Below are 26,061 nucleotides of genomic sequence, written 5' to 3' on the forward strand. Positions count from 1 at the left end.
ACAACAACAGCTCAGGCCTTTCCACTCATCTGAACAAACAAATTAAGAATGCCAACTCCAGTAGGCTACAGGCTCACTGGCGCCAGGAGCAGGGAAAAGGGAGATGGCAAAACTGGAGTCTGCATTCAAACAGCTCATTTAGCCACTAACTTAATTCCACCTGCTGCCATCAGACAGAAGATGAGAAGATGGTATAATAAAAGGTGCATTATGCCATCTTCATGTTTGCGTTTGCACTCATATATGTACATAGAGATGAACAATGTGTCTATTAAAATATGATACAGACTTATTTAACACAAAAAGCACAGCACAATCAGATCAATATATAAACTTTAATTCTGTACAGAAAGTATATAAACAATATCATAATATCGTCATTGAGACTGTACATTCAGCCAACATCATTTAGCTCAAACTGAAATATTATCAAAAGACTAGACATGATGATGAGTTAAATTATGTAGAAACGGCTCAACAAGACATCTTACCAAGAGACAGAGATTATGTATCATTTAGAACGGACAATTCGTGATGACTAGTACTTCCATGACTTGTCCCAAATAAATAAATAATTAAACCTAAAATCTTAACTTTAATGACTTTATGTTCTTCATTCATATCTGCCTTACCAGTGCAGCAAATATCTACGTATCTCTGCTTCATTTAGTTTTTAATATTCAAAATTTGAACATCAAAATGGTATTTTTCATCCCTAAAATTAAACAATATAATGCTTTGTGTTTACTTAATCATAAAGATAATCAGTACGGATGACATGTAACACATATCATAAGTTTAAGAAATAAAGACAGCTGTGCAGGACATTTATAACATGAAGAGATCTTTCTTACAGACCTGGCATGTTCTTTGATTCTCCTTTAATCCCCATTGTTTTTTCATACCCAAGGATGAGTTTGTTCAAAGGTTTTTTTGTTGTTGTTTTTTTTAGAAGCCTTTGATTTCTGAAGTACCATGTGAAAAAACTCTTAAAGAATCTGAACGGAATTGAAATACGATCAGTTCTCTGTGAATGAGTTGTTTTCATCACATTCTGCTCTACTTTTATAAAGCACAGGTGGATCACAGCGCTTTGTGTACTGCAGATTAAACAAAACTGTCAAATTCAAATTTGTGTGTCACTGACAGCAGCAAAATTATTTTACCATTGAAAAACAACATTTCTTAACAAAACATATTACATAAAAAGAATCAGACATGTAATGGATTTTATGAAAATACTTGAAGCATAAAATACTGTTTATTTCTTTAAAGTTGAAGTATGTAATTTTCCAATGTTTTTTTATCCCAGTTTAAATGGAGAGACAATTAGAAATAAGCCATTTTAAGGTTTACTTCCTCGAAAAGTGTAAACACTGTGGCGCTATCAAAACATTGCTTTGAATGAGCATCCCGACCAGCCCAACACAGCAACATTGGCTCAATCAAATGGCATAAGTTTGGTACAGGTCTTTCTGTTAGTTCGACCAACAGTAGACAGAGGAAGTGTTCCGGAATCACTTGATTATTTTTTAATTAATTATTCTGTTTGGTGACACTAATGGTGGAGAAATTACACACTTCACCTTTAACAATAAAGATACCTCAAAGCAGGCCAAAGTGACTTATGATGCTATAGTGAACATTTTTACAGGTAGCGAAAACTGCTGCAGTTAATGACCTAACATTCAATAAATTAAAAACAGAAAACACATAATTCTCTCGAACAAGGAAAATTACCAAATGACACATACATTCAGCAATTAATGAGAAACACATCTGTCCTTCATTTGTCGGTGTTCTGATCCCTCCTGAGACCCCTTCAGTGTCTGCTCACCATACACAGATCATCCCTGTACTTTCAGGTGGCCTTGTAGTTCATTCAAATATTCACAGAGGCAGTGCTTGAGCCATCAGCCTTCTTCCACGACTCACTTCTCTTCTCTCTAATCTTTCACTTCATATATTCTTCCACGACTCACTTCTCTCTAATCTTTCACTTCATATATTCTCCAGGACGTCACAGGGCACGAATCCTCTCTTTTTCCCACTGTCTACTCTGATGAAGCCATTGTGTTCCTCCTCACTGCTGACACAAATCTGAAAATGTGTGGATACAACTCAGGGTTATCAGAATGTTTTGTTTAATTGTGTGAATCAGAGTTTGAAATGATCAGAGACTATAATCAGATATATTATGTGCATTTATAACATTGAGCTGACTTAAATGTACTCACTTGCCCCTCTTTCAAGGTGATCTGCCCTTGTTCCTTACACCCAATAAAGGTTCGATTACATCTAAATACCCTGTCGCCCACCTTCACCTGATGCGCAAAGGATGCTGGGAAATAACCTATCCTATCCTCGATTATACCCTGGAAATTTCAAAAGATACAGAAGAACAAAAATTTTTACTCACAAAAACAAAAAATTATAAATCAAAAACTTAATACAGCTGACAGTTACGTGAGCAAACAAGTTTTAAACATCAACCGTAACAAGATCAAATTGAAATTCGCGGCTTTGTAACACTTCTGTTCACAAATTTCAAGACTGCTTATTGGATCAATACAAGTAAACATCATTACTTTACGGAGAGCTTACGACCTACTAGTTAAGTCTTGCCTTAAGAACAATTACTACTGGATTTCACTCTTGAGCATTAAAGGAATAGTTCAGCCAAAAATGAAAATTCTCTCATCATTTACTCACCCTCATGCCATCCCAGATGTGTAGGACTTTTTTTATTCTGCTGAACACAAAAAAATATTTTTAGAATAATATTTCTGCTCTGTTGGTCCATACAATACAAGTGAATGGTGGCCAGAATATTGAAGATCCAAAAAGCATATATAGACAGCATTAAATTAATCCATATGACTCTAGTCTTTAGTCAATCTAGTCAATCCATATCTTCAGAAACATATGATAGGTGTGGGTGAGAAACAGATCAATATTTAAGTATTTTTTTTTTTTACTATAGATCTTCACTTTTACTTTCACGTTCTTTTTTTTTTTTTTTTTTTTTTGGTGATTCACATTCTTTGTGCATATCGCCACCTGCTGGGCAGGAAGGAGAATTTATAGTAAAAAAAAAAAGACTTAAATATTTATCTGTTTCTCACCCACACCTATCGTATGCTTCTGAAGATTTGGATTTAACCACTGGAGTCTTATGGATTACTTTTATGCTGCCAACTTGTGCTTTTTGGAGCTTCACCATTCATTTGTATGGTACTACAGAGATGAAAATCTATGTTTATGTTCAAAGAAGAAAGAAAATCATAAACATCTGGGTTGGCATGAGGGTGAGTTAATGATTAAAGAATTTAAATTTTTGGGTGAACTACCACTTTAAATTTAAGTGCACAAAATAAGATGTTTCCAATTTTCAGTATTTCTTTTTGGTTTTTTTTTAGCAATTTTTCATTGTCCTGAACGTGTGGAATGTCAAATGTGTCACAAAGAATTCATACTGGAAATCAGTTTGATTTATATAAAATGATTAAAAAATACTCTATTTAAATTTTAATGTTTCATCACCAAGTATTTCTGAATAAAATTGTGGAATACCAACCAAATATCAAGCACATACTTATGGTGAACTGCATTACAAACAACAATAAAGCACTATACAAATTCAAAAAATATCATGTAAACCTATAATTTTTGTATAGCTATTTATTTATTTGTAATTTATTATTTGTGAGCATTATTGTTCTAAATTTTCAATTTATGACAATTGTGATGCAGGACACATGCCACATTTGGGAAAGTATTAACCATAAAAGCAAAGCATCCAGTCCTGCTCACTTTGGTGTCAGTTTGGGGTCTTTTATCGAACAGTCCATAAATCTGTAATGATTTTACCTTCCACCAATCATCATTGGAATCATCTGCCAGGATTATTCGATCTCCAGGTCTACAAGGAGAAAGGAATACATGATTAGGTCATCACATTTCTTTTAGAGGGAAATCAATTCTAAAATTCATTTAGAAATGAAAGCTTTGATGATAGGCTGTTCTGGAAAACTGTGAAACCTTCATTCCATTAAATGAGGCCAAAATAAAACTGCACATGCAAAGAAACTTAAAAGTATCAGTCATTTGCAGCCTCAGTTTCCTGGTGAGTTTCAGAGAATCAGAATTGAACTGAAGGAAATTAATGCGCTACTGTGGGAATAACTTTAAAGTGAAGCCTATGTGCTTTTGCGAAATAGAGGTATTTCTGTGTTGAATGCTTATTCACATACAATGAAAGTGAATGGGGACTGAGGCCTAACTGTTCCACACAAAACTGAGCGAACTATCTTTACTGAGCGAACTATCCCTTTAAGTTAATGCAGGGAAGAGTGACATTTGAGGAACAGTCAGTATAAAGGTAAGAATCAATTTAACAAATTGTTTATTTATTTAAAGTAATACTGTATAAATAAAGCAGTCCAAAAGACAATTGACCCTTTGCTATGCCCCGCCCACCTTTGTGCCGTCACTTGCTCTGACAAGCTTTGCAGAACTTCCTTTAGAAATGAATGGGAGAGTGCTGTGAACTACGCAGCTTTTGGCAAAACATTCTCATAAACGGAACCTAAAATATTTTTATGTGGGTTGCGTATTTATCTGACATTTTTTGTAAAATAAATTGTTAAATTACACAGTAATTTGATTGAAAACTGTGGAGACTGTGAATCAGAATTGAGGCAAAAGATTATCACAGTCACTTGAAAAGACAAAAGCGTCATTTGATGGCAATTTCACACCTGATAACATTAGTGTAAGTAAACAGAACTGCTAATAACATCTCATAACACACTAACGTTGATGCTGTGCCCTGGTATTCGGTGATCCCCCAGGTGGATAAGGCGCCCATCCAGGGCCTGTAGGTTTACGTCGTCCCTGACGGCTAAGGCCTACGGTGCCGCTGGACAAGCTGCCTCCGCCCTGCATGCCTGCATGTTCACCAAGCCAAGGCGCTAAAAGAGCTGCACGAGGGTAGTTCTGACCTGGGATTGATGCAGGAACTGCGCTCGGCGACCGACCTCGCTCTCCGGGCAACGAAGGTCACGGCGCAGTCTCTCGGGCAGGCGATGTCCACCCTGGTGGTCCAGGAGCGCCATCTTTGGCTCAATCTGGTCGAGATGAGAGAGGCCGACAAGGCACGGTTCCTTGACGCCCCCATCTCCCAAGTTGGCCTATTCGGTGACACCGTCGAGGACTTTGCCCAGCAGTTGTCGGCGGTGAAGCAGCAGACGGAGGCCATTCAACACATCCTACCCCGGCGTGGCTCAAGACCCCGCACCCAGTCTGCTCATCGCCAAGGGCATCCTCCTGCAGCAACAGCACCGGCTCCGCCACAGCCCGCCCCTGCAGCCCGGCCCCGGCATGGAACCCACCGCAGGAAGCAGACGCCACCCGTCTCACGGCTGGCCGCTAAGAACCCTAGGAAGGCTTCGAAGTGCCCCTGAGACAGGCAACCCAGGGACGAGGAGATCTGCTTCTACGGAGCTGTTAGACAGACCACTCCATCCCCCAGTGGAAGGCCGGGAGGAGAATCTTTTGTTTCATTTTTCGCCGCATGCCCAAGAGGTTGCGGTACCAAAACTTCAACAAAAGAGTGGTTTCCTTGTTCTCTGGGTCACATGTCAGGTGCGCACGGCCGTCGTCACGACCGCCATCCACCATCCCATTTCGGCAGTTTTGGCGCTCCTCCGACGGACTGCGGGGACGATGTTCCTCCTCCCCCCTCCTCGACCAATCTTATGGTGGGTATCAGGAGCCAGGTAAGTGCTTTGATGTCCCTGGACTCAGCACGGCCACAGGGCTCGAGCCCCCGCGATGTGGCGCCTCAGGCTCCGCCCCGCCGCGAGGCCCCACCCGCCGGTACATCCGACGTAATTATCCCCTTGGTCCCCCTCGCCCAAAGTTTGGACACGTGGCTTGCACTTTCCAACCTGTCACGATGGCTGACCCGGACCGTCTGACTCAGCTACGCAATTCAGTTCGCCAGGCGTCCGTACAGGTTCAGCGGCGTCCACTTCACCTCAGTGAAGGGCGAGAGCGCCACTACCTTTCGTGCGGAGATTGTGACCCTTCTGCACAAGGGCGCGATAGAGCCTGTCCCTCCAGCCGAGATGAAGAAAGGGTTTTACAGCCCTTACTTCATCGTACCGAAGAAAGGCGGTGGGTTGCGGCCAATCTTGGACCTGCGAGTTCTGAACCAGGCCTTGCACAGACTCCTGTTCAAGATGCTGACGCAAAAACGCATTTTCCACGCGTACTTCCACGTCTCGGTTTTACCTCGACACAGACCCTTCCTGCGGTTTGCTTTCGAGGGCTGGGCGTACCAGTACAAGGTCCTCCCCTTCGGCCTTTCCTTGTCCCCTCGCGTCATCAAGAAGGTTGCAGAGGCAGCCCTAGCCCTGCTAAGGGAAGTGGGCATCCACATACTCAACTATCTCGACGACTGGCTGATCCTAGCTCACTCTCGAGAGTTACTGTGCGCACACAGTGCTCAGGCACCTCAGCCGTCTAGGGCTTGGGGTCAACTGGGAAAAGAGCAAGCTCTCCCTGGTTTAGAGCATCTCTTTTCTCGGCTTGGAGTTGGACTCAGTCTCGATGATGGCGCGCCTCACGAACGAGCACGCACAGTCGTGTTGAACTGTCTGAAGGTGTTCAGACAGAAGACAGCAGTTCCACTGAAACTTTTTCAGAGGCTCCTGGGGCATATGGCATCCTCTGTGGTTGCCACACCGCTCGGGTTGATGCAAATGAGACTGCTTCAGCACTGGCTTCAGACTCGAGTCCCGAGATGGGCATGGCGCCATGGGACATATTGCGTGGTCGTCACGCCGATCTGTCGCCGCCTCTTCACCTAGCATTTCTACGGGCAGGGGTTCCCCTAGAGCAGGTCTCCAGACGTGTCGTGGTTACGACAGATGCCTCCAAGACAGGCTGGGGCGCCAAATGCAATGGGCACACAGCCGCCGGTTCCTGGACTGGCCCGTGGCTGAGTTGGCACATCAACTGCCTCGAGTTGTTGGCAGTACTGCTCGCCCTGCGGAGGTTCCGGCCGTTGATCCAGGGCAAGCACGCGTTGGTCCAGACGGACAACACGGTGACGGTAGCGTACATCAAACGTCAAGGTGGTCTATGCTCCCGTCACAACTCGCCTGCTGTCTCCTCCTCTGGAGTCAGCAGCGCCTCAAGTTGCTACGAGCCACTCACATCCCGGGTGACCTCAACACCGCAGCAGACGTGCTGTCATTACAGGTTACGCTCAGGGGAGAGTGGAGACTCCACCCTCAGGTGGTCCAGCTGATTTGGAGTCGATTCGGTCAAGCACAGGTAGACCTGTTTGCTTCCTGAGAATCCTCCCACTGCCTGCTTTGGTACGCCCTGACAGAGGCACCCCTCAGTATAGATGCGCTGGCACACAGCTGGCCCCCTGGACTACGCAAATACGCGTTTCCCCCAGTGAGCCTACTTGCACAGACCCTGTGCAAGGTCAGGGAGGACGAGGAACAGGTCGTCCTAGTAGCACCCTACTGGCCCACCCAGATGTGGTTCTCAGACCTCACGCTCCTCGCGACAGCCCCCCCTGGCAAATTCCCCTGAGGAAAGACCTTCTTTCTCAGGGACGGGGCACCATCTGGCTCCCGTGACCAGACCTCTGGAATATCCACGTCTGGCCCTTGGACGGGACACGGAAGACCTAAGTGGCCTACCACCCACGGTGATAGACACGATCACTCAGGCTAGGGCTCCCTCTACGAGGTGCCTGTATGCTTTGAAGTGACGTCTGTTCGCTAAGTGGTGTTCTTCCCGACTCGAAGACACCCAGAGATGCACAGTTGGATCGGTGCTTACCTTCCTGCAGGAGAGGCAGGAGCGGCGGCTGTCCCCCTCCACCTTGAAGGTGTATGTAGCCGCTATGGCAGCACACCACGACACAGTGAATGGTAAGCCCTTAGGGAAGCACGACCTGATCACCAGGTTCCTGAGAGGCGCTAGGAGGTTAAATCCCTCCAGACCGCGTCTCATTCCCTCATGGGACCTCTCTGTAGTCCTTCAGGGTCTATGGGGAGCCCCCTTCGAGCCCCTGGAGTCAGCTGAGCTTAAGGCACTCTCTTTGAAAGACTGCCCTCTTGAATGCGCTCACTTCCATCAAGAGGGTAGGGGACCTGCAGGCGTTCTCTGTCAGCGAAACGTGCCTGGAGTTCGGTCCGGGCTACTCTCACGTGATCCTGAGACCCCAACCGGGCTATGTGCCCAAGGTTCCCACGACCCCGTTTAGGGATCAGGTGGTGAACCTGTAAGTGCTGCCCCAGGTGGAGACAGAATCAGCTTTGGCACTGCTGTGTCCGGTGCGTGCTTTATGCATCTATTTGGATCGCATGCAGAGCTTTAGGAGCTCCGAGCAACTCTTTGTCTGCTTTGGTGGACAGCAGAAAGGAAGCGCTGTGTCCAAACAGAGGATCGCCCACTGGGTCAATGACGCCATCGTGATGGCATATCATGCTCAGGATGTGCCGCCCCCCCGTAGCGCTACGAGCCCACTCTACTAGGAGTGTAGCGGCCTCCTGGGCCTTGACCAGTGGCGCCTCTTTGGCAGACATCTGCAGAGCAGCGGGCTGGGCGACACCCAACACCTTTGCGAGGTTCTATAATCTCCGGGTTGAACCGGTTTCGTCCTGTGTGTTGTCAGGTCCAAACAGGTAAGTTCCGGGACAGCTGGCCGGGTGTACCACTTGTGTATAGCACCTTTCCCCTCCCATGAGGTGAAGACGTGCGCCTTTGACTCCCAGTCGTGTTCACAAGTTGTGATCCCTGGATGACTTTCCTCCTTAGCCCTGTGGCAGACGAGTTTGTGGAGAAACTCACTGCCGGCCCAGTACATGTGCTAACTAAGCCCTTGTAGAGCCGAGAAGGGCGGGGCCGGGCTGGAATGACGCACGCCCGGTCCCCATTCAGCCTGATGGGGCGCGCGAGGGATAAAGGCGGACGGGGACGACAGTTCGAGAGAGAGAGAGAATTACAGGCAGCTGTACTGTGTGTGTGTGTGTGTTTATGGTTGTGTGTTTTTGTTTAAGTTGTTCATTAAATTATTATTTAAGTTGTCAAGCCGGTTCTCGCCTCCTCCTTTCCACTGAACCCCCTTACAGCCCTGTACTGGGGTAGGTGCTCCACATGCTGGGTTCCCCATAGGTGACCCCATGTGATATATCTTCCGCTAAATTGTTTCCCTGTCGGTAAACTGCGTCTTCCTTGGGCAGAGGCCCCTCTGCCCCCGGTCACCATGCTTGTAGAAACTCCCCACTCGGGTAGGACCTACCATGCGACTTCTCCACATGACTAACTTCCAATAAGACTCGGTAAGACCATGTGACATATTTCCACGGCTGGGCTAGCCTGTCCCTATTTGTTGGGCAGTCGACTTGTTCCCAAAGAACCGTTCGACGCTCATAAGAGCGTTGGGGGAGGTTACATGACGGCCTAGTACGCTGGCTACGAGGCACACGGCGGTCTGTCTGTCTCGCACTGCCAGTCCACGTAACACAGTTCAGCTGGTTGTGGCATTTTGCATATGGACCCCTAGTGTCACTACATCAACACAATGTCGAGTGAGTGACAGATAGGGAATGTCCTGGTTACTTTCGTAACCTCCGTTCCCTGATGGAGGGAACGAGACGTTGTGTCCCTTTTGCAACAATGCTGAACTACCCGCTGAAATGGCCGGGACCTTGTCTCGGCTCCTCAGCACAAAACCTGAATGAGTGGTTGCATACCAGCTCCTTTTATACCCGTATATCCGGAGGAGTGGCATACAAATTTCACTCGCCAATTCCCATTGGCCTTTTTTCAAAAAGCAGAGGTGTTCGGGGCTCCCAAGAGTGACCCCTAGTGTCACTACATCGACACAATGTCTCGTTCCCTCCATCAGGGAACAGAGGTTACGAAAGTAACCAGGACATTATTGGCACCGTTTTATTCAATACTTTGTGCAACCTTCCTTTGCTCTGAGCTTTCTCCTATAATGCATAATGAGGTTGGAGAACACATGGCAAGGAATCTAAGACCATTCCTCCATACAGAATCTCTCCAGATCCTTCAAATTCCAAGGTCCACATGGTGGACTCTCCTCTTCAGTTCACCTCACAGGTTTTCTATGGTGTTCAGGTCAGGTGATTGGGATGGCCATGGAACCTTGATTTTGTGGTCAGTGAACAATTTTTGTGTTGATTTTGATGTGTGTTTTGGATCATTGTCTTGCTGGAAGATCCAAACAGGGCCCATTTTAAGCTTTCTGGCTGAGGCAGTCAGGTTTTGATTTTTTTAACTGTTGGTATTTGATAGAGTCCATGATGCCATGTATCCGAACAAGATATCCAGCTCTGGCATAAAAACAGCCCCACAACGTTAAAGATCCACCACCATATTTAACAGTGGGCATGAGGTACTTTTCCATATGGCAACCTCTCTGTGTGCGCCAAACCCATCTCTGGTGTTTGCTGCCAAAAAGCTCTATTTTTGTTTTACTGACCATAGAACCCGGTCCCATTTGAAGTTCCAGTAGTGTCTGGCAAACTGAAGACGCTTGAATTTGTTGTTGGATGAGAGCAGAGGCTTTTTTCTTGAAACCCAAGACCCAACAAATTTTTGCAATTCTCCAGCTGTGATCCTTGTAGAATTTTTGTCCACTCAAACCATCCTCCTCACCATGCTTGGAGACAATTTAGACATGCGTCCTCTTCCAGGTAGATTCTTAACATCTCCAGTTGATTGGAACTTCTTAATTATTGCCCTGATGGTGGAAATGGGTATTTTCAATGCTTTAGCTATTTTCTTATAGCCATTTTCCATTTTGTGAAGCTCAACAACCTTTTGCTGGACTTCATAACTTTATTCTTTGGTCTTACCCATTGTGATAGATGACTAAGGGAATTTGGCTTGTGTGTTACTTCATATTTATACCCCTCTGAAACAGGAAATCATGGCTGAACAATTTCATGTTCCTAGTCACCCAGGTATACTAAAAATTTAAAATATGAATGGGAATATACTTCAGATATATTTTACTCATAATAATTCCTAGGGGTGCCAATTATTGTGCCACACATATATCTGACCAAAATATTTGTTTTTTGACAAAACTTGTGTTTTGTTTGCAATTGTTTGATATCCATTAGAGGATATATTTTTGTGAATATTTTGAATGAAAGGGTGCCAATATTTTTGGCCACCACTGTACCTATAGCTCCAGAGGCACTCACCTCATTTCCAGGTCTTGGCTGTCTTGTGGGGTAAATCTGAACAAAGCCACATAAGTATTGAGCTGCAGGGGGGCCCTCTTCAACTCTCTGTTTGACTACAGTGTAAAAATACAGGGACATAAACAGGAATTTACAACTCAACCTCAATTAACAATTGTTATTTGATCAGACAAAACAATAAACCAGACCCCAGAATAGAAACAGTGCTGAAAATGGCGTATAGATTAAAGCAGAAGACTCTGTACTAAATAAAATAAAAATACTAATGGATATAACACAAATTTCCAAAATTGTTCAAACCATTTTATAATGAGAACTTATTTGTCACATTCACACTCAAACTGTACAAATTACTGTTCTACACCACATTCTAGATTAGTGCTTAGTTCAAGTATGATGCTCTGCTTTATATTGATACTAAACTATGTGGTAGAAGGGAATATGACACCTTTGTAGGTAGACATTTGTGGTAGGTTAACTCAGGCCATGTATCTATCTGAGTTCACCAAATGCACTCTTCCAATCTTCCAACCCACTATCATCCCCTTACTACATTCACATGCTACAGGATGGCTTGGACAAGAGGGATGTCCTTGAGCAACCTGGTGCCTATTGCACTTCATTAGTTTCCCCAACAGCAGATTGTCAATCTCAGATGACTTTAGACATTAGAGACAAGATTGACAAATCCTTTGCTGTAGTAAACCGCAACGCATTACCATCAAATGAAGGAAAGTTCAATTCTGAGTTTGGAGAAATTACGGTAGGGTTCAAAAGTTTGAGACCACATTGAAAGTCTGGGAAATGTATATATGTAGTATATATATTAGGGGTTGGATAGACTAGATGTTTTCCCCAATATTTACAAAATATGTCTGTACAGTGGGTGGCGGATTTCCAAAATGTAGGATGGCAACGGAAAGACTAATTTATATTAATAAGGAAAGCTCTATCTGATTTGTTAGGGTCAGGTTTAGGGGTTGGGTTATAGTTTCTCTGACCAATCATGTAATGCTTTCCTGATGAGTATTATTGAATCATCTAATCAGTTATTGCTTTACTCGTGAATATAAATGACTCTTTCCCTGCCATCCAATGTTTCGGAAACTTGTCAACAGGTGTGAAGGCCGATGGCTCTGCGATGAAAAAGTGAATTGGCTCAAATGTACTGTACTTTAATAAATATGGCACAGATGCTCCAGTAATCTCCAATATATGCAAACTGGCCTTCAAATATAACTTAAAAAATGCACAAGCTGGCGCTAGTTAGTGGTTTTCAACATGATCAGCACAACTTTGTGTGTTTGGTCATCTGACCTGTTTGCTGTTTGCTCACTTCAAGAACACGATTTGGCGACAGTTAGAAAAGCACTTTAAATTGGAATACAACGACATGATGAAATGCATCCCCAACCTGCATGCTAGATTCTGTGTCTGCCAGTAATCATTTGTACAAGTGGCTGCTAGAGGAAGGGGGAACGCAAGCAAAATTCGAAGTTACAGTGAAGCACTTACAATGGAAGTGAATGGGGCCAATTTCTGGAGGGTTTAAAGGCAGAAATGTGAAGCTTATAATTTTATAAAAGCACTTACATTAATTCTTAAAACATGTGTATTGTTTGAGCTGAAAAGCTGCTTAAATCATGGTTTTTACAGTCACTCTAGGGTTTGTTGTGACGAACATGGACGTTTGTTGTCATTGTCATGGCAAAGAAGTTGTAAAATTGGCTATAAATTTACACAGAAAAGGTTAGTAAGCGATTTCATCACACTAAAATAATGTTAATATGCATATTATTTATGTCTTGTGGCTATAATTTTGAAATAGTATTTTAATGTTTACGGTTTGGCCCCATTCACTTCCATTGTTAGTGCCTCACTGGAACCCAGATTTTTTTTTTAAAGAAAAGGAGGAGCAAGTCAAAATTAATTTTTGTGGTAATCAATGTTATGCCACAAATGCTGTCGATTGAGCTTAACTTGTATCGAGCCAGGAATATTAAGCTGGGACATACCAAATGCTGCAATTAATGTACATTTTCAATTCACATTTTCATTCAAATTGTTATGCTGATAATATCATTAGTATTACAATTGTGTATTAAATTAGAAAATAATGCAACACAGAAGCATTTTCACTTGTGGTCTCAGACATTTGGACCCCACTGTATATACTTTTGAATTTTACTGACTTTTGCTTTGCTACTGCAATGACATGGAAATGAAATATTATTATAGTCAGGAGGATGAGTTAAATAAAGATTGATCCCAGAATCCAAACATCTCTGGACAAAGAGGCTGAGGTGGGAAAGTTACTAAAATTGGTGCTTTTTTTCCATCAGCTCCTGGGAAATTGTATGAGAGTAATGTACAGTATACCCGCAGACGCACACAGAACTGGACTCAGAATAGTTCTGATATGATTAAAGTCTGACACAGAATCATGAGTGAGGAAGTGTAGCTAGCTGCCTCATAGAACAAAATTAAAACTGGGACTGAGCTTCATTATAGAATGCATCATTCTCCTCTGCCCTGACCTGAACTATCACGGACAATGTGTCTCAAACTTCAGTTTATCAACAGAAACCACTGTTGATTGGTCATTTGTCAGCAAGAAACATATACTGACCAGAGATTCACTCACAGACACTCTTTTCCCCTAAAAGTTGCCAAGATATTTGTGTGCCCTGTAAGCTACACTGCAATCAAAGCAATATTTATTTACAGCCATGAGTTCTAGTCTGTAATATGAACAAGTGTCAGCTATCCGACATAACTCATTTCTCTCATTCTCTCTATCCTGTATGAAACATTTCTTTCTTCAAGCCTTTCTTTTGAGTTCCTGTGCCATAGAAAGGCTAGTCATCTGTTACCTTTAAGTCATTAAAGGAATAGTTCACCCAAAAATGAAAATTCTGCCATCATTTACATATTCATGTTGTTCCAAACCCATATACAGGACACAAATGGAGGAATTTTAAATGATGCCTGATTCAACATAGCAGAAGTCAAGATTTTTACTGTAAAATAACTTAAACGTGATTGTTTCTTAACAAAATCTATCATATGCCTTCAGAAGACTCAGTATAAGAATCACAAGTCACATGGACTACTTTTAGGATACTTTTGGGTCCTTTTTCTTTAAAGTGAGGTTCAATCCTCTGCCATTGTGTTGAAATCAGTGAACAGGACATCCTTTAAAATATCTCCTTTTATGCAGAAGAAAGACAGTCATATGGGTTTGGAACGAAATGAGGATGAGTAAAGGACAGAATTTTCATTTTTGGGTGAACTACCCTTTAAATGCATTTCACAAAGGGTAATAACAATATATGACAAAAAACTAGAAGATAGAAGAAAAAGAGAAACTGGCAGATGCTTACCGGCGAGCCTTCTGATTTCCTCTCAGCAACATGAAAATGTTCTGTTCCATTCTCCAAAGGCATAAAAACTACAAAAACAACATACAGAACCAAAATCAGTGAACAGTAATGATTGTAATTCATGTGTAAATCTGATTTTGCATGAGAGTGTGGTGGCAGAATAAATACAGCTTGTTTTAGATCATTACGTGATATTAAATGAATGATGGTGTTATTTTGGGTCATTGTTCAGAGTGGTGGACTGATTAGCCAAAAATATCACTGTTTCTCGGTCATGCTGGCACCTATGTGGCACCAGAGAATAAATATATTTCTCTCCCCAGTCCTGTCTCCACACACATACATGAATTCACTGGAACTGCGGGTCACCCTGTGATGAACTGGATGAAGCCTTTATCATAGCAATTCATCTCTCTGATACCATTATATCACAGTCCACCCAAAAAACAGTGTTTCATGTTAGCAAAGAACTAAATCTTTGATGAGTGTGAACAATGTCACTGATCAGAAGCTAGTAGTTTGCATGCAAGTGGAGGATTATGGGATAGATGTTCAGATTCACATGGTCCGCTCTTGTTTGGTCAATCAGTTTTATCCCAGCTGGGATGATTTTAGGCAGAATTTTTGACAATAGTCAAAATAGTGCTTGATAATGTCTTCGATACGGAAATTGTAGAATTTGAAGGAAATTTACAGGAAATTGCAAGAAACAGCAGAAGGTGAAATGTGTCATTTCTGCACCATTATCATCACCAAACAAAACAGCAAAAACAAAGCAACTGTTCACACTGAAGTCACACTGCAATCATATCCGTGTCCAATTTATCCATATCCGTTTAATTTCAGCATATGAAAATAGCCCAGATTGGATTTAAAAATGCCATTTGTCATTTTTGCTTTTTCCACTGTCATCGTAAAAACAGACCATGTGACATGTGAGGGGAAAAAAAAATTGGGCCACATTCAGCTGCAGTGTGAACATAGCCTAAGTATGCATGTACTCACCATTGTCACTGGGCTTCCTGACGAGTTGAGCTCTGCTGCTTTGGGTGGACTTCTCTTCTGGTACCTGAGCTACATCACTGGTCTGAACAAATAAGTAAACACACATGAATTCTCTCATACACCAGCCATGTTGGTTAAGTTACAAAAAAAAGTAATTCACTACAAATTACTAACTACATCTCTAATACTGTAATTAGATTATTTTACTGCTTCATTGAAAAGTTAATCACATTACTAATTACTCAACTTTTAAGTTACTTTCTTAAACACTTTTTTTTGTTTTTTCACTCAACAAATTCAAAATAATGTCTATTTTCTTCTTGTTCATGTGTTGTACATATGAACATTTGAATTCAAATTTTAATTGTCTTACGCATAATTAATATTTTTTTAGAAATATCTGTAATCCAAATAATGTACTTAAAAGTAATTACTTTAATTGAAAGTCAGTAACTGTAATCTGATTACAAGAATTTAAAATGTAATGTATTACACTACTTTTTATGGCTAAAAGTAATAAGATTACAGTAACTAATTACTTTGTAATCCAATTATATGAAGGTATTTTTGGAGCAAAATGTGACAGTAGAATTTGTAGTTGTAGAGATTAGCCACACATGTGTACCAGTAAATTTGAAGTCACAGAGAAAAAAATGTAAGAGTTGCAAACTTGTAGATTTTTTTTTCTCTCCCACAAACACAACACAACAGTTACACCTTCTCAAATTCTTCATTGCAGGTGCACAAATCCTATTCTATGAATGACAAATTAAGAAACACATACGCTCACATTTTTGCTACAGGTGCTGCAGTGAATATGGTGCAAAACACATTCACACACCCACATCAAAAAACGTGAAGTCACGGACAAATTTTGCTCATCCGCAAATCAGTATGTGAATTCATCAAATGAGAGTTGCACACTTGTAGAATATTTTCTCACAAATAATTTTTTTTTTCTTGGATATTTTTCTAGCACTAACATAAGTACATAACTACAACTGCTTGATTCTGCTGCTACGAGTCTCAAACACTGTTTTTCACTTGCAAATGTCAAGTTTTGCGTGCTCTCCCTTTTGCACCACATATCTATGTAAAATATGGAGCAAAAGTGATTTGTGCATCTGTAGAGGCAGCGGCGGGCACTGTTCATAGATCAGAGAATTTTGGCCAATCAGAAGAGCTAGTTATACCAATAAAGGTACGTTTTTTCTTTCTTTTACTCACCGTTATACATTTGTTATAGTTTAAATGTGCGCGCTGGTCAGCTACGGTTGGTAATCGGTGTTTCTTAGTTAGATTAGCCTTTCTTGTTTCACGAAAGGTAAGCTAACGCTAGAATACCTGCACTGTTAAGTTTGCTATTCAGTCGTCTCATATTAAATGATACCCTCATATTAAACGATTTATTCCTTATATTCTCTTCTGCTTTACCTTCTAGAAAAATGACAGAACAGGGTGGGTCTTCGCAGGTGAGTATCATATCATAAGTATGCACCTAATGTAAGATTACCCTTATGAGAATTTACTATGGTCAGAAAACCATGGTAACCATGTTTTGTTTTTTTGGTGGATAGTAGGGATGTCAGAGTTTGCATTACAGTAGGCAATTTGCCCAGTAATTATTACTCCCATAGGGAAGTCTCTATTCTCTATAGGGAATAGAGTGATCGACCAATCTGGGTTTCCAGGCAGCACAGAAAAAAACACATATTAAAAGCCCAATGTCCAACAGGCAAATAGATGCAGATACAATACGAATATTGTTCATGCGCAAAACACGACATCTGGGCAGGACACAAAATCTTGTCCAATGATCATCAATATTTGGCGCCTTTATTTGAATGATACGGTATGTGCAATAGACTCGTATTTAAGCACGGATTAAATGGGGCTCTATGGGTCATGTGTCCACAGATTTCCATGGACATATTCATGTAGAAAAAAGTGGATTGTTACTTTAACGAACAATGCAATGTGTAATATTGTACACATTTATTTGTTGGAAATCAGGATTTTGCAAAAGGGATACATTAAAGTGCCAACTATATGATTTATTTTTCTCCATATGTGGCAACATCTCTAAACTCACCAGGGCATGATCTGGGACTAAAATGTTTGCAATTGAGCAATCAACAACAGATGAAATGAGGGACTTCGATATAAAAAAATAAAAAAAAATAAAAAAAAATCTATTCTAGAATAAATCGTATGGACTGATGAATAAAATGTATAGTCCCTACCAGATGGTTTCAAAAGTCTCCAAATATCTGTAAGACCAAGATTTTTACATATCCTGTGAAGTGTCACTGTTGCTCTAGGGGACTTACACACTTTTGCTTCACTATGATCAAGGACTGAGTCCATCAACAGATAACAGTCTCCTCCCAGTATTATATCAAGAGGGGTGCCAGTGGCTTGCAACATCCCTTCAAGATCTATAAAAAAGCCCTGATCATCAGCGTTAGGCGCATAAATATTAGCCAAAATCAACCTTTGCCCCTGAATTTTTCCTAAAACAATAATGACTCTTCCTAATTTATCTTTAATCTGTTTAAGACATTTGAATTGTAGATGCTTACTTATCAATGTAATGACTCCCCTGCTCTTACTTGAGCCAGCACTAAAGAAAACATGTCCACCCCATATCTTCCCAAATTCTTTTAGCTTTCCTATGGGAAAGATGCGTTCCTTTGTATATAGCACAGCAGTATCTTGAGCCAGCACTAAAGAAAACATGTCCACCCCATATCTTCCCAAATTCTTTAGCTTCCTGCGGGGAAAGATGCGTTTCTTGAAGAAACACTACATCATATTTCTTACACTTAAGAAAAGAAATAACCTTCCTTCTTTTTATAGGGTGCCCCAACCCATTCACATTCCATGTGGATAGAGATAACCTACTCATATTAACATTTGACATATTGATATAATAATAAAAAAAAAAATTGTACGTCAAAAACAAGATTATACAGACCACATTCCCCATTAGTGCAACAATCAAACCCCGAACTTCCCCCCAAACAAAACAAACAGAATAAAAGAAAAATGTGCACATTAACCCCACGCACGACAGTGCCAACCGGCGTCAATCCCTCTAAACTCAAAGGTTCATGTACGCATACGAGAATCTCTGCGACAACTTTGCCATCGGATTGTTTGAGTCCGGTGATTCTGCACAAATTTTGTGAGGCAAAATTACATAACAGAAAATACTTTGTAAAACAGACCCCAGCCAACAGGCAGAATAAACACAAAGAACACATAGATTCATTCACAGAACTGTCTTGAAGGTGTGTTCCTCCACAAAACAAATTCCAGCTGATATAAAGCCGTTCAGTTTCTTCGGAATGACAGACAATTGTTCAGTGAGCCGGCTGTTTATGAGTTCAGCAGATGACAAAATCATTCTAATGTCCCTTAAAAATATCCCATAAAAACAAACTCCAGCCAATAGGAGGCATAAGCACAAAGAGCGAACAGATTCATCCACAACTGTCCCGAAGCAGTGTTATTCCACAAAACAAGCTCCAGCCGCTAGGAGGAACCAGCACAAAAAGAAACAAAACAGGCATCCCGGTTCCTCGGATGATCGAGTGTGTATTGACTGAGTCAAATTCATTCGGATGCCACATAAAAAAAAATACACCATGACTTACTCAGTCCGTCAACTTTATACATTTTCAGTGTAGTCTTAATGCAAAAGCCACAGGTACACACAGAATCATGACGTGTGATAAGAAAGACCTTTTCTGGGATGTATTTTAGATAGATGCTTATTGGTTATCTATTCAGAGATTCGAATTTGTTACAGTAATAAACAATATCCATTATACATTTATCTTTCTTTTGCAAATTATTTAACCTGTTAAGAGATAGTTGACTTTTTCAGTTTAAGAGGACGTCCTCCTGTCAGGTTGTGTACTCTGTCTATTCTCTCTCTTTCATCTCATTCTCTCCCTTTTTTGGTCATATTTGCTTTAGAGAGGCATTATCTGACGCTGACTATCAGGGTGTGTGTGTCTGTGTTTGTTTCAAACAGTAAAACATTACATCTGGCCCCTCAGATGGGTCAGTTCCCTTTAACACTAGGTGCTTTAAGCATTCACATGCACACATGGGTAACAAGAAAACTTCACTGCATTTCCTGAAATCCCAGAATGTCCAGTTTTTATAAAATACAGTTGTTTTATTTTTTTATTTTTATTTTTTTTTCTCCCAATGCGCTCTAAGTCCTTGTGGTGACGTAGTGCCTCGCCTCAGTCCGGGTGGTGGAGGACGAATCTCAGTTGCCTCCAAGTCTGAGATGTCATCTTATCACGTGGACTGTTGAGCGCATTACAGCAGAGACATAGCGCATGTGGAGGCTTCACGCTATTCTCCGTGGCATCCACGCAGAACTCACCACGTGCCCCACCGAGAGCGAGAACCACATTATAGCGACCACGAGGAGGTTACTCCATGTGATTCTACCCTCCCTAACAACCAGGCCAACAGCATGCCCTGGATTCAAACTCATGACTCCCGGGGTGGTAGTCAGCGTCTTTACTCGCTGAGCTACCTAGGCCCCCATAAATACAGTTGTTTTAAACAGATCGCAGATTTACAGCATCTTTATGTTAAAGGGATAGTTCACCCAAAAATTACGATTCTGTCATCATTAACTCATCCTCATGTTGTTCCAAACCTATATTTTTCTTTGTACTTTTTTCTTCCATGGAAAACTAAAGGACATGTTAGTCTCAGTCACCATTCACTTTCATTGCCTCTCTTTTCCATACAATGAGAGTGAATGGTGACTGAGGCTATTAGTTTCTAACATTCTGCCTAACATCTCCTTTTGTGTTCCACGAAGAAAGAAAGTCATATGGGTTTGGAACAACATAAGGGTGAGTAAATGATTACAAAATTTTCATTTTTGGATGAACTATCTCTTTAACACTCCACTGCCTTTACAAGAAGAACAAATAAGCACTTTTTAAGTAGAGAGAAAATAATCAATGTAAATTAATACATGAGCAGAGACCAACTTGGAGAAAGTTAACTGAATTGTCTTGAGTGTTTCATTTAATTAATCATAATAATCATTGCCATTTTTAACCATAAGCAGTTACCTCTCAGTGTAGATGATGCACATTAAAATGACTTATGAATCCTTTTAAAAGCCTAAACTGGAGCATTTTGCCTGCAGGTAAAAGATGGATGCATGTTTGCTAAGATTAACATTGCCAGAGCTGTCTTCTGCCAACACTTCCAAACACACACTCAATCTGGTCACACACACACAGATTAACATAAACACTTATTTGAATTATGTGTTTTTAAGAAAACAAAGAATTTGGGAGAGCTTTGATCAAACATTTCTTACTGAGTTTCTCTGTGGCGACTCCGATCCACTGGTCCGCTTAGTCTTTTGTGCCAGAGAGGTTCCAAATCTCAGTGTCTCATAAACTGGGTCAACTTTACTGCCACAGGCTAGGAAAGGACAAAAGACATGTCAAATAACTACAAAATATTGGTGAACTGGATGATAATGTTGGTAATACTATGAATAAATACTGCTCACCAATGGGCATAACCTCCCTGATGCAGCCAAACTGTTCCTGAATTAGCATAGGGGAGCTTGAATATCTTTGAAAACCTTTGGGCTGCGATAACACAAAAACACACATACACAGGATCAGCCCTTTAAAATCTACATACAAACCGTAAAAAATGAATTGAGTTCAATTGGATAAAAGTAACTGAAAAAATGTCTCAAAGTGAAGTTAGTTCAGTGAAAAGGTCTAGTGTCATTTGTCACCAGAATCCAATTTCATTTTCAATTGTGGCCTAAAGGCCTTTGCACAACAGATGCAAAACGATAATGCAAAACAAATTGCCGACGTTTGGCCCCTCACATTAAAAGCAAGGAGAATGATTGCCGTTAGCTTTTACAACATGGCACGAATCAACTAGCACCTTTCAGCAGAACTACAACTAGAAGAAAAATTAGGCTAATTGACAAGCTCAATAGTAAACAACCACAAAATCACAATACAAAAGACAAGAAAGCGAGTTCTCTAGCAAGCCAGTTGAAAAATAAAACACATCTCTCCACAAGTTGCAGCAGTGATGACGAGTGGGTTGTTCACCTGCTGAACAAATTGACTGACAGTATTATCATGCATACACAGTCTGAGGGGTGATTAGAAAGAATTGAGTGTAAAAAATAATATTAACAGTTAAAACACGTGATCAATAGGAACAATGCTGATTGTATCATATTGCCATGTACACCTACTTGTATTAACATTTGCTAAAAACCTGCACGTTACAAATTAAACGGGATGACATCTAAATGCTCCAAGAGTCTATATAATCCACACAATAAAACACTGCAACATATTATATTACAGATATTAGATTCCTTTAGATTAAGATCACTTTAGATTAAATGCAAAGGCAAAAAGTGCAGCAATATGGAATACATTAAGAAAACAATCCATATAAGAGAGTTTTTTTTTTAAAGGGATGCAAGGCAGTGATGCAGCATATCATTTACATGCTAAGAGAACCCATATGTGAAATTGTTTTTCACTTTTTAAGGCATTTGATGCAAATGAAATGAAATACATATCCTCACTGCTGGTTCAGGATTTTTTCCTCAAGTTACTTCAGCTTTTAATATCGGCGGGCAAAACACCTTTTTGTGCTTAAAGGGATAGTTCACCCAAAAATTTAAATTCTTTCATCCTTTATTCACCCTCATGCCATCCCAGATGTGTATGAATTTCTTTCTTCTGTTGAACACAAATGAAGATTTTTAGAAGAATATCTCATCTTTGTAGGTCCATACAATGCAAGTAAATGGTGATTAAAACTTTGCAGCTCCAAAAACCACATAAAGGCAGCATAAAATCCATAAGACTATGGTGGTTTATTCCATTTCTTTTGAAGCGATCCAATCTGTTTCGGGTGTGAACAGATAAAAATATAACTTCTTTTTCACAATAAATCTTGAAATCAGCCGTCTCATTGGCGATCATTTTTAAGCTTGATTACGCTTCCTAGCGCCATCTAGCGCTCTGCCCCTGCGTCAAGAACTAGGAAGTGTAATCAAGCTTTAAATCATGATCGTGCCCTGAGACTTCAATGGCAAGATGTACCATGAAAAAGGAGTTTTATTTTGGTCTATGAAGACTAAATAACGGAAAATCTTATGGTTTACTTCTATGCTGCATTTGTGTTTTTTGTCACCACTCACTTGCATTGTATAGACCTACTGAGATATTCTTCTAAAAATCTTTATTTGTGTTCTGCAGAAGAAAGAAAGTCATACACATCTGGGATGACTTGAAAGTGTGTAAATGAGATAATTTTCATTTTTGGGTGAACTAACCAAACACTTTCGTTCCACTTTTTATTGCATTTGGATGCTGGTCCCCCAGTATAGGATGCTGGTGTGCGGGTGAAAAGCCAACACTAAACCAGCACAAACCAGCATAAACCAGCATTCACATTTCTGCTGGAGCGAGCTAGGAACACAAGTAAATGCTCCTAGTTGTGTTTGCTTCATGTTTGAGTCACAATCACGACTGGTACACAGCAGCTATAATTGTGTTCATTTATCTATAATAAGTATAAAAATAGCACCCACAGCTGTTTCAAATGAAGAAGCGCTGACCTCACTATTAATGGATATGCTGTTTAACAGGTATTTTGTCATGGATTTCTGAGTTAGCATTTAAAGAATATGATCAGTCTGATGGGCATCAATCTCAAATTTCACCAACATTTTTACTCCAACAGTTCAACTGAATAAAAAACACCTCCTTTGGCATTAGAATTAGCATTCTGGAGGATGCATGCAGAGCCCTCTGAAACAAACTGGGCTCACAATGACCTAATTTGTATATGTTTTACTGAGTTAATACTTTGAAGAATTCTTCCTTAGCCATGACTGGGCCTGGGGTCTAATTTAAGCACCGCTCGAACCCAGAGAGGAGCTCTCCAGTGCTGCTACATCACATTTCTATGAGAGCTCAATGGGGATGCATGTAAAGGGACATGTTCAGAACTGGAGTGGATTCTAATCAATGCATTTAACAAAAGTGCACAATGTCTGAGAGAGCCCTTAAACACTGAGGAGATTCAACTGAAAAAGTTTTCTGATTCATTTGTTTAATCAACTCAAAGAACAATAATAGCTCCACCGTGCAATGTTTATTTGCAGATAATGGGGGTTTTAATGGTTGACTAATAATCAGGACTCAGCTCATGCTGGTAGTAAAAGCACTCTTTTGAAAAGCACACGTAGCTCAAAGGTTCTCACTGATCAGACAGGCCAAAAGAAATAAACAGAGGTTAAAAATAGCAATCTGTCCACTTAAGAGCAAAAGTGGAATTAGAGCCGAAGCCTGTGGGAAGTTGTTCTCTTTTTAATCCTGACTCCCCACAGCTATATTTTCCATCTGAGAAAGCCCACTACATCATCGGGAGACTTGTTGTCCCAGCCCACGACACAATCTAAAGACACAGGAAAGCACACAATTTTTTTTCACTTCCTGTGTTGATGATATCATATTAGAATACTAGAATCAAAAGCGCTGGTTTCTAAGAATACAGAACTTTGGTCAAAGGGCAATTCTAACCAAAGTTCATTTTATTTTATTTATTTTTTCTTTCAACAGGGTTGTGGTTGTTTGTGGTGTATCATGGCAAAATGTAACTGTAACTGGGTTTAAGGAATATTCTGGGTTCAATACAAGCCAAGTTTAACCCAATCGACAGCATTTGTAGCATAATGTTGATTACCACAAATTTTTTTTGACTCAACCCTCCTTAAAAAAAAAAGAAACAAAAACTGAGGTTACACTAGGCGCTTACAATGGATGTGAGTGGGGCCAATTTTAGGAGGGTTTCAAGGCAAAAATGTGAAGCTTATAATTTTATAAAAGCACTTACATTAATTCTTCTGTTTAAACCTGTGTTTTATTTGAGCTATAAAGTTGTTTAAATCGTAGTTTTTATAGTCATTTTAGGGTTTTAGGGTTTATGGCGTTACATCGTGATGGCAATTAAGTTGTAAAATTGGATTTAACTTTACACAGAAAAGGTTAGTAAGTGATTTTATCACACTAAAAATCATGTTAACACACATATTCTTTATGTCTTGTGGCTATACTTTTAAAAAAGAGAGTATTTGAATGTTTACAGATTGGCCCCATTCACTTCCATTGTAATTGCCTCACTGTAATCCAGATCTGTGCTTTTTTTAAATGAAAAGGAGGGACAAGTCGAAAGTAATTTTTGTGGTAATCAGCATTATGCCACAAATGCTGTCGATTGAGCTAAACTTGAACTGAACTCAGAAATTTCTCAGAAAAGTCTGCCACTCATTCTCAGAGAAACATGGCTTACACCATTATCGAACTGAAGCCATGGGAAAACCAATGGAAATTCTAGCAATATTTTGCCATTTTTTTTAAGTGTGTATGGGGGCCTGTGAATATTCCAGAAGAGTCGTGACTTGTAGGTCCCCTGAGTAAAGCTCAGAGGTGTTTACGCGATAGATGCATCTTGATATTCAGTATCAAGTATCCCTTCCTTCCTCTCTCTTACTTTCCCTTGTGCTTAACCAAGAATCATTAGCATTCATACTCACACCCCAATTCACAGAAGGAAAAGACAGACTGATGAATCACACCACCAAATCACTAGAAATAACACCCTGAAGAGTAACATATCCCAACACACACACTCGCACCACAAATCGTGATCTATTATCTGAGAATAACACCAGTAAAGTGGTATTAGGAATTTGATTGGAATAAGCAAAACTACAAATTTTCAAATTCAACTAGTTGCTGGGTTGCCTGAAAGAGTTGTATCAATTAATCTGTATTCAAGACCCATATTCACCTCAGACATGTTGCTTAGGGGGCATTAACAAGGAACGGGTTCTAGTGTTCAAAGACATCTTGACGTAGCGCAACAACATGGAACAGAATGCAGGTGTCTTAAGATGTGTTTTTAAAAGTTTAAGTATTTTAAGTGTACAGTGGTGCCTGAAAAATGCAACACTTGTGGCCAAAGATGCTAAAACAACAGTGAGAGTCGACCAAACACCATGTGTACGGCTGTAACGATAGTGCTTTAAAGGGGATTCATTTAGAGATGCAACTACTCTGAGAGGGTTTATTGGAAACATGTATTTAGACTTGAAAAAGAAAACAGTCCTGGCAATTGCTTTGATAAATTCATTGCAGAAAGTAGTAAGAGTTTAAATTAAGGTCTTAAATTAGTTCAAGAACTGAGGTTTCTGTTTGCTCGGAAACAATAAGGTAAATATTTATGAATAGGGTTATGACAATTTTTGAAATATTTTGTGTTGCTTTGTACTCTGAAAGACATCATTAGTA

The 26,061-nt window shown here is 40.6% G+C and overlaps 1 protein-coding gene across 2 annotated transcripts in view; it reads right to left on the reverse strand.

Annotated features, from left to right (window-relative positions):
- Positions 1–339: 339 nt before the first annotated feature.
- The window catches only part of stac (SH3 and cysteine rich domain), a 54,787-nt gene continuing 29,065 nt past the window's right edge, over positions 340–26,061 (reverse strand). For both annotated transcript variants that reach the window (XM_051723529.1, XM_051723528.1), the window contains 8 exons: positions 21,225–21,306; positions 21,027–21,133; positions 15,659–15,740; positions 14,654–14,721; positions 11,271–11,365; positions 3,871–3,922; positions 2,238–2,375; positions 340–2,100 (listed from right to left, as the gene is read on the reverse strand). In XM_051723529.1, coding sequence (XP_051579489.1) covers positions 2,002–2,100; positions 2,238–2,375; positions 3,871–3,922; positions 11,271–11,365; positions 14,654–14,721; positions 15,659–15,740; positions 21,027–21,133; positions 21,225–21,306 — 723 coding nt within the window. In that variant the 3' untranslated portion in view covers positions 340–2,001. The remainder of the gene's footprint in view (positions 2,101–2,237; positions 2,376–3,870; positions 3,923–11,270; positions 11,366–14,653; positions 14,722–15,658; positions 15,741–21,026; positions 21,134–21,224; positions 21,307–26,061) is intronic.

This window comes from Myxocyprinus asiaticus, chromosome 17, assembly GCF_019703515.2.
Source record: "Myxocyprinus asiaticus isolate MX2 ecotype Aquarium Trade chromosome 17, UBuf_Myxa_2, whole genome shotgun sequence".
Lineage (NCBI taxonomy): Eukaryota > Metazoa > Chordata > Actinopteri > Cypriniformes > Catostomidae > Myxocyprinus > Myxocyprinus asiaticus.